The sequence below is a fragment of the Zea mays genome, chromosome 10, assembly GCF_902167145.1.
Source record: "Zea mays cultivar B73 chromosome 10, Zm-B73-REFERENCE-NAM-5.0, whole genome shotgun sequence".
Lineage (NCBI taxonomy): Eukaryota > Viridiplantae > Streptophyta > Magnoliopsida > Poales > Poaceae > Zea > Zea mays.
The window spans coordinates 84,745,008-84,753,164 of record NC_050105.1 but is presented as its reverse complement, the minus strand read 5'-3'; the positions used below and the strand labels follow the sequence as shown (position 1 = coordinate 84,753,164).

Here is an 8,157-nt window from a genome sequence, read left to right as displayed (position 1 = left end):
CCTCTCTTGACTGCTTGTAACCCTACTACGAGTTTGATTATCAATGGTGCCGGTAACATAAGCCACCGTTGACTAGATATAGGGACGTCTGCCTGAACCAGTATAAATTTTGCGCTCTCCACGCACACCCTCCGGAGCCCGGAACACCCACAATAAATTTAGTTGTCGGAGGGAGGTACGAAACACCAACAGTCATGTTAGCATCTTACAACCACATAGGGTACTCCTTGTCTTATGTATCCACAAGTTTGGGATTCATGATTGAAGAATGTTGACGAAAAAAGTGTTGCATTTGCGCAAGCTGTTGATCTTTAAAAAACATATATTTTTGTGCCAACTTTTAAACTTGTGAAGTTGTGATTTATAGTGTCCTAAACTCTTAATATTATAGTTTGCTGAGTGATGTTTAATATTACATGTTCTGGACAAAGTTTCCGGTTACCGTTCGTTTTAATCCGTTTTCGTGTAACCGTGTATATCCCACAACCGTTTCCGTTTCTGGCTATACCGCTTCTGCTCCAGTTTTTAGTAACAAAATATGGTAACGAAAATAAGAGAGCAGTTTTTTCGACCGTTTTTCATCCCTAAAACCAAGCTTTTTGTCAGCAAAAGACGTGCTGCACATATGCACTCTGCATGCATGCTGGATAACTCCCAACGTGGTCCTCGGCATGCATGTTCCCTCGTCTGATTCTTATGTCTCACGATCACCTTAGATTAGGACACGCTTCCCAACGCCAGGCTGGTGACCTGCACGTTTTTTTTCTTCTATATTTGGTTGTAATTTACTCAGATCCAGTTTAAATACATTAGAGCTAATAGTCTAGCCTAGAGCTAATAGTCTAAAGCCTGTTCGTTTGGTCTGAAAAGCACCTGAAATCATTTCAACAGATCAAATCTTATATAAATTAGTGAAACAATTTAGATAAAATAGTTTCAGAACACGGTACCCATATAACCGAACGGACTACGGACTATTAGTCTGAGTCCAGCGAATCTCGTATCACGAGCGAAAAAGGAAAAACACGCATGGTTGGGGTCACGTCACGTGCCTGAATGCAGCCGCATAAAAAAGGACCAGTTCCTTCCATGGCCTATATGTATGCATTCTCTCTCGTCACCATGCTCTCTCCGCGCTCGCATTCACACGCTGTTGCAACGAAAATGATTTGTTAGTTAGCCTAAGGGCATGTACAGTGGAGAGACACCAAAACGGTTCTCCAAGCACAGGAGACAACTAAGAGACTTTATTGTACAATGGAGTATCTATAAACGTAGTCTATTAATAAATACAGAATTAAATGTATTTGTATAGCATCAGATCGATAGAACAGACGACAAATTCGTACAGTGGGAAGTGAGGCGTCTGTTGTTACTTGGTTTACGAGCCAGAGGCGTCTCTTCACGGAGAGACGGCTCTAAGATTATTTTGCAAATAACCCCCCTAAAACACCTTAAGAGCCCCTACATTAAACACCACTGTATATGCCCTAATATATTAGCGTAGGTAGGAAGGAGCAGTAGAGGGGATAAGGGAGGCAGGTAGGATAGGACTCGATTATCAGAGTTCTGTTTCTAGATAGTACCAGCCACCAGGAGGCCGCAATCACACACTACAGCCAGTCAGGCCCACACACACGCCGCCCACACACACGCCTGTAAGGACGACGGACGGGACGAGTCTGCTTTGCTGTGTGATGTATCTCATCCGGAGTCGCACCATCTTGCTTGTATGATGTCCCTATCTCAGCCACGTCTCCCTGGTTGGTGACACTCCTCGGTTCCCCAAGCAGATGCAAATGGAAAGCACTGACGAAGCGCCTCCTGGTCCTCCCATGTTGCAAGTTCAAGTGGAAGCCCAGACCATTCCACCAGGACTTGCTGCACCAGACGGTTACTCTTGGACAGGTCACGAGTTTGCAGCACACGAATTGGCACACGGCGCTCTGGAAGTGACGCCCGAAGCGTTGGGAAGCTGTTCCTTTAAAATCAGCAGCAAGCTTCAATTGTGAGACACGAACCAATGGGTGTATGTACTTGAAACTCAGCTTGTGGTGAGCTCGCGACATCACAGATGATTGAGCATAGGGCTGTAGTTTTAAGTATACTCAATCCCCAATTGCAAAGGAACGCTCAGAACGATGTTGATCTGCTTGTTTCTTCATTCTAGCCTGAGCCTTCGAAAGAGGAAGACCCCCAACACTAGCTATAGCATCAGGCGGCATGAGACCATAAACAACTTTACAAATTTAATTTCGTACCCTTAGTTTTGCGACCTTCCTCATTTCTACCCTAAGCCGTATTTTTTTCTTAGTTTTACTCTTCTATTTCATAGACTGGAAGAACAAAACTAATAAAAAAATATAAATAAGGATAAAAATAAAGACATCAGCAAAACTAAGGACACCAACTCAAAAAAAACCCGATCTATATAAAGCCAGCAGATGGACCGAGCTCTATAGAGCCCATCCTCTGCTTCGGCACCAGCAGCTAACCGTCCAGAGAACAGAACAGAGATGACCACCAGCGTCCCCGTCCCTCTGGCTTCACAGCCACAGGCGCCGCAGCGCAAGCCACGGACCTACACCCCGAGCCCATGGGGTGACTTCTTCCTCCACCACACCCCATGCACTCCGTCACAGGTAAATACATACATACATGCTGCTCTGTCTACGTCATGGGGTGGCCGCATCTACTTTCAACGTCTTGTTCTGTCGCAGCTCTTGTCGATGAAGGAGAGGGCAAAGGTCAAGGAGCAACAGGTGAGGCAGATCATACAGGAAACAATGGCCTCCTCCAACCTGCTTCGGAAGTTGGAGCTTGTGGACACGCTGCAGCGTCTCGGGGTGGACTACCGCTACTACGAGGAGATCGACCAGTTGCTTCGCTCTGTCTACGACGACGGCGACAAGGATGGAGGCGGCTCCGACGATCTCTACCTCACCTCGCTGCGGTTCTACTTGCTCAGGAAGCATGGGTATACAACCTCTTCAGGTAATACGAAGGCAAAACACAGTTCCTTCCTTTAAACTTTGAATGAATGAATGTTCAAATAGTACGTGGACGAGCGACACAGATGTGTTCGAGAAATTCAGGGACGAGCGCGGGAGCGTCTCGAGCGACGATGCCAGCTGCTTGCTCATGCTGTATGACGCTGCTCATACGAGAACTCACGGGGAGGAGATTCTTGACGACATCATCGCTTGGAGCAAGAGCCGCCTGCAATCCCTGCTGGAGGAGAAGAACCTGGAGCCAGAGCTTGCCGAGGAGGTGAGGTGCGCTTTGGAGACGCCTCGGTTCAGGCGGGTGAAGCGAGTGGAGGCGAGGCGCTACATCTCCGCGTACGAGAAGAAGGGCGGGCGAGATGGGACCATACTAGAGTTCGCCAAGCTGGACTACAACATCTCGCAAGCTATCTACTGTGATGAACTGAAAGAACTTACAGTGTAAGCAAACTACGCATCACAGTATCGTCGTCACACTGATGTTTGCTTGATTATTATTAACAAACAGTAATAATTAATGTTGACGGGTTTGCTAAACCCACTAAATTTAAATAGTACTCCCTCCCGTTTTTTTTATTGTCGTGGTTTAGTTCAAAAATATACTAGCGAACGACAAATATTCGAGAATGGAGGGTAGTAATAAAAATAGAGATTTTACTCACTAATGTATATATAGATGGTGGAAGGATTTCCAATCACATATAGATATGCGCTTCACGCGGGACAGATTGGTGGAGCTTCATTTCTGGATGCTCGGAGTCATACATGAGCCATATTACTCGTATTCGCGGATCATGATGACCAAGTTCTTCATATTTGGAAACTTTTTCGATGACCTTTACGACAACTATGGCACCACAGAGGAGAGCGATGTCTTCACCGCAGCCATGGAAAGGTCGGTTACATTTATTTCAAATTATTACACAGCTAGCATCATCTCGGGGGTGGACAAAATATTTACCATTTCCTTGATTAAAAAAATACATAATGACGACAGGTGGGATGAACAGATCGCTCATCAACTTTCAGCAGGCTTGAAGGTACTCTTGGCCAGCATATTGAACGCTACAAACAAGATCGAGGAGGAGTTAAAACTTCAGGGGAACATGCACGCTGAGCTGGTCAAGAAAATGGTAAACAAAATTCTGCTAGCTCCAAGAGATCACAGTACACTAAGGGATCATTACCATCCATACATATATTTACACATTTTATAGGTGATTGACACTGCCAAATCCTACCATGCCGAGGTGAAATGGCGCGATGAACACTTTGTGCCAGCCACTGTTGAGGATCACCTCCAAATTTCTATCCCTAGTAGTGGTTGCATGCAGATCACAAATCTTGCGCTCATTTCATCAAGGGGAAACATGACTACTAGAGAGGACGTCGAGTGGGTTTTCACCTTCCCCAAAATCGTCAGAGGCGCTTGTATTGTGGGCCGCATCTGCAACGACATCATGTCACATGAGGTTAGCTCTCCACCACATGAAAATGGTTACTTCTACAAATTAAAGTCGTGAAAATGGTTTTTGCTCACATCATATTGTCGTCGTTCTTGCAGCGGGAACAAGCTTCTTTAGATCATGTGGCATCCACGGTTCAGACTTGCATGAAGCAGTACGGAGTGACAACAGAGGAAGCCAACGAGAAGCTTAGAGCAGTAATCGAGATGGCATGGATGGACATCGTCCAAGACAACCTTGAGCAGGAACGCCCCATAGCACTTCTCGACACAATGATCAATGTTGCACGAATTGCAGATTTCATATACAAGCGTGAAGATGCGTACACCCTCTCATTCAGCCTCAAGGGCATTATAGGTTCAATGTACGTCTACTCTGTGTGAGCTTCTTAATCGAGCATTTGTACGTAAGAAAGACTCCTCAGTGTATGTGGATTGGCAAAGGTCCGTCGAGGGTACATTTAATCCCAAATTATTGTACAAGTGTTATGTGTGATCTATCATATATATATCCTAGTACATGTGTCTTTATTTGTGTTCCAAACATATATATACCGTTTGTGGCTATTTTGAATGTATGAACTACACACACATAGTATGAACAACCACAAAAAAGCTATCATAACATCCTTATCATCGCCGATTATTGCATAAGTGGCCATAAAATTACTTCACTGTCGGCCAGAGGGACGACAGGACTTGGAGACGAATTGAACTAGCGGTGAAAAGTTCTATCATAGTTGGGTAACCATTGGATCCAATGGTGATCCTTGGGGTCCGTTTCTTCGTCGGATTATGTAGTGGTGAGCTCGCTACGACAATTACTATGGCCATTGGTTCTAAATAGACAATAGTGGACTGGTGATCAACAACTCTTATAACTGTTCGTGCATGTAGGAGGGTAACTGAGCCATGCTACATGAAGTTCTTATCTTTTAGAGTGAGTCTCTTTGAGACTGTCTTAAGGTACTCCAGGTCTAGGTACACGTCATATAGTGTCACACCCGGGTTTTGGGGCACCAAGACCCGGGCGCGAACATAATCACCAGGTGTGCTGGGACCAAGTCTCACACATATGATGAATCATGGCATAGGATCAAATGTCACATCTTTACTATATAATAAGAGTTCTATACAAAATAAATAAATAATTACATTATAAGGAGACAACGGTCCAGCAACCCAAAGTTGACTGGGAGACGACGGCCTAGACCTCTCACGAACACATCGCAGCATCCTCCATGCGCCTCATCCTGTGGTACCTGTTCTTGACCTGTGGGGGTGTGAGACAGCAAGAGTGAGCTCACATACGTTCATTGCTCAACAAGTTGTGGGGAATAATGTGTATGAACTCGCCAAAGATGGGAGCTCATGTGAAGTGTAAGGCTTACCAACGGAGATGTTTGAAGCTGAGCATTGCTTTTAAAGTTGGTCAAAATTTTATTAGAAATTACTAAGTATAAGTAAATACCAACCTAATTAAGTAGTAGAACAAAAGTAACAACAACACCTGCGATGCAATGCATATGACAAATTGAATTTAGTTCCATAAATTAATCATGTGAGGGTCCGAGCTGCTCATGACCGTGAGCACGGCTAGTATACCAGTTTTACACTCTGCAGAGGTTGCGCATCTTTACCCACAAGTCATGTTACCCATCTGCCAAGGGATCGCGACTTCCCATACACCTCTACCGAGGAGGCGAGGCTGGGTAACACTACGTGGTCTTTACAAAGTTCCACTAGCTTTAGAAAACCCGCTACAGTTTATAGGAAGCTTCAATGCAGGGATCCCTTACCTGACCGCCATCGCAGCAAAATCAACCAAGGACCTCCCTACACTGACCACTCCCCTACTGCCCTTGCCCCTTTCGGGTAAGGCAGTCCTCCACTAGCTTTCCTAATTAATCAGCCAAGGGCGTCCATAAACCCTTGTGGTAGCACTGTTTTCCCGGGTGGTCGCTCCATGTTCCAATTAACATAATGATCTTATCATGAACAGTAAATAACAACGGATAACAAAAGTATAATCATGAATAATGTGTATCTCAATGCCTAAATCCACATAAAGCACTAGCAAGTACTACCCAGAAGTTTAGTGGTAAACAAGGCATAAAGATAGTCAAACTAGGGTGACCTATTGGGTCCCATCAAAATTAACCTATGCAGATCATTATGATTAATCAGAACAAGAATGGGTAAAAAGAAGTGATCAAGGGCACAACTTGCTTGGGACTTGAGATTCCAGGTACCAACTTGCTTTTCTGTGACACGTGTCCTCACTGCTAGTCGTAGCAATACAAACAAACATGGCATAGGCAAAATTAACATTACATCAAACATAAGTATAAACTGAATAATAATGATCTATGCGTCGTAACGAGATCGTGGGAACAAGAATCGCTAAATTCGGGGTTACGGTTAAGAAGTTATGGTTTTCCAAAGATCCACGTGGTTACATATAGAATATACTAAGTGCAACATTTTAACCTATATTCCATGACAAAACAAAATTATTAGATGATAATAAATATTATTGTGAGACTAATGTAACTAGAATGGATCAAAACGGAGTTACAGTTATTGAGTTACGAATTTCTAAAATTATTTATCACCTAGAGTAGATTAATTCAATTGAACAATTTTAATTCAAGTTTCATGGTTAAAATAAAGTACTAGGTGATAAACAATATTAATACAAAATTATTGCAACTGAATTGACTTAATTTGGAGCTAAAATGAATTTAATATGAATTATATAAGTTTATGGATTTATTTTTGTATTAAAATCAATTTCTATAAGTATTTCTCTGTTTTTCTTATTTTCCTGGATTGCTCGCATGATTATATAAAAGGAAAGGGGCTAAAGCGCAAAAGCGTCCTAGACACAGCGATGCACCAGAGTGGACGGCGGGTTCTATATTCTAATAACATAAGGACTCTTTTGAATAAATGCCGAGGCGAAGGGGGTACGCGCCATTCTGGATTGTACGATCATAAATGGACGGTCCCGATTAAATCCCACCGAAGCGGTATTCTATTTCCTAATCGGAGCCACTCGATCAAACATGAACGACTCAGATTTTATTAACGTGCGATCTGCCCCACACCACCAGATCTGGCTACAACGGCCCGGATCATCCCAACCGAAGGGGTATCTCGGTGTTTTAATCACAGCCGCCCAAGCCAGATCAACGGTCGCCCTTTGTCTTCCCCCCACCAACCAAGCAGGGCCACCGTCGCCATGACCGTGCGGTGGAGAAGAACGACCGTGACACCAATCGGCCTCCCCCGAGCACCATTGTCAAATTGAACGGAGCTACATGATGTGCACGACATGGCGATCACAATGGATGTATTCTTACCCGTAGTTTAGCCGCGTCGGACTCCGCCCACGGTGAAGAGCGGAACCATGGTGGCCAAGTTGCTCTGGTGAGCAATTGGTAGAGCACAGGAGGACCGCTTCGCCCGAGAAGGCCATGATCACGTGCAGCGTGCCACCACGAACCGTCACGACTACTTTACCAGCATCCGACTCGCGCCCAGACCAGAGGCAGCTACGGCGGTGGCGGAGGTCGGGCACCTCACTGTTCTTTCTCCTTGCGCGAGCCCTCGGTTCCTGGTGCATACCCGTGATGAAGACAGCTAGGGGGCTCTTGATTATATAGTCCCATGGATGGGCGAGTC

At 44.7% G+C, this 8,157-nt stretch overlaps 1 protein-coding gene across 3 annotated transcripts; it reads left to right on the top strand.

Annotated features, from left to right (window-relative positions):
- Positions 1 to 2,451: 2,451 nt before the first annotated feature.
- LOC103641187 ((E)-beta-farnesene synthase-like) lies at positions 2,452 to 5,037 on the top strand. 3 transcript variants are annotated; one of them, XM_008664551.2, is made up of 7 exons: positions 2,452 to 2,642; positions 2,721 to 2,994; positions 3,077 to 3,446; positions 3,733 to 3,900; positions 4,003 to 4,138; positions 4,223 to 4,477; positions 4,570 to 5,001. In XM_008664551.2, the coding sequence occupies exons 1-7, from the start codon at positions 2,517 to 2,519 to the stop codon at positions 4,852 to 4,854; spliced, it is 1,614 nt and encodes a 537-aa protein (XP_008662773.1). In that variant the 5' UTR covers positions 2,452 to 2,516; the 3' UTR covers positions 4,855 to 5,001. The 3 variants fall into 3 exon arrangements, with proteins under 3 accessions (XP_008662773.1, XP_035819075.1, NP_001351578.1); NM_001364649.1 differs by having other exon boundaries at positions 2,479 to 2,642; positions 3,682 to 3,900; positions 4,570 to 5,037; XM_035963182.1 differs by having other exon boundaries at positions 3,682 to 4,138.
- The last annotated feature ends 3,120 nt before the right edge of the window (positions 5,038 to 8,157 follow it).

Excerpts from the sequence above, each read along its gene's own strand:
- LOC103641187 (XM_035963182.1), top strand. The coding sequence starts at position 2,517 with ATGACCACCAGCGTCCCCGTCCCTCTGGCTTCACAGCCACAGGCGCCG. Across the intron at positions 2,643-2,720 it reads CCCCATGCACTCCGTCACAG|CTCTTGTCGATGAAGGAGAG; the intron begins GTAAATACATAC and ends GTTCTGTCGCAG. Across the intron at positions 4,478-4,569 it reads ACGACATCATGTCACATGAG|CGGGAACAAGCTTCTTTAGA; the intron begins GTTAGCTCTCCA and ends TCGTTCTTGCAG.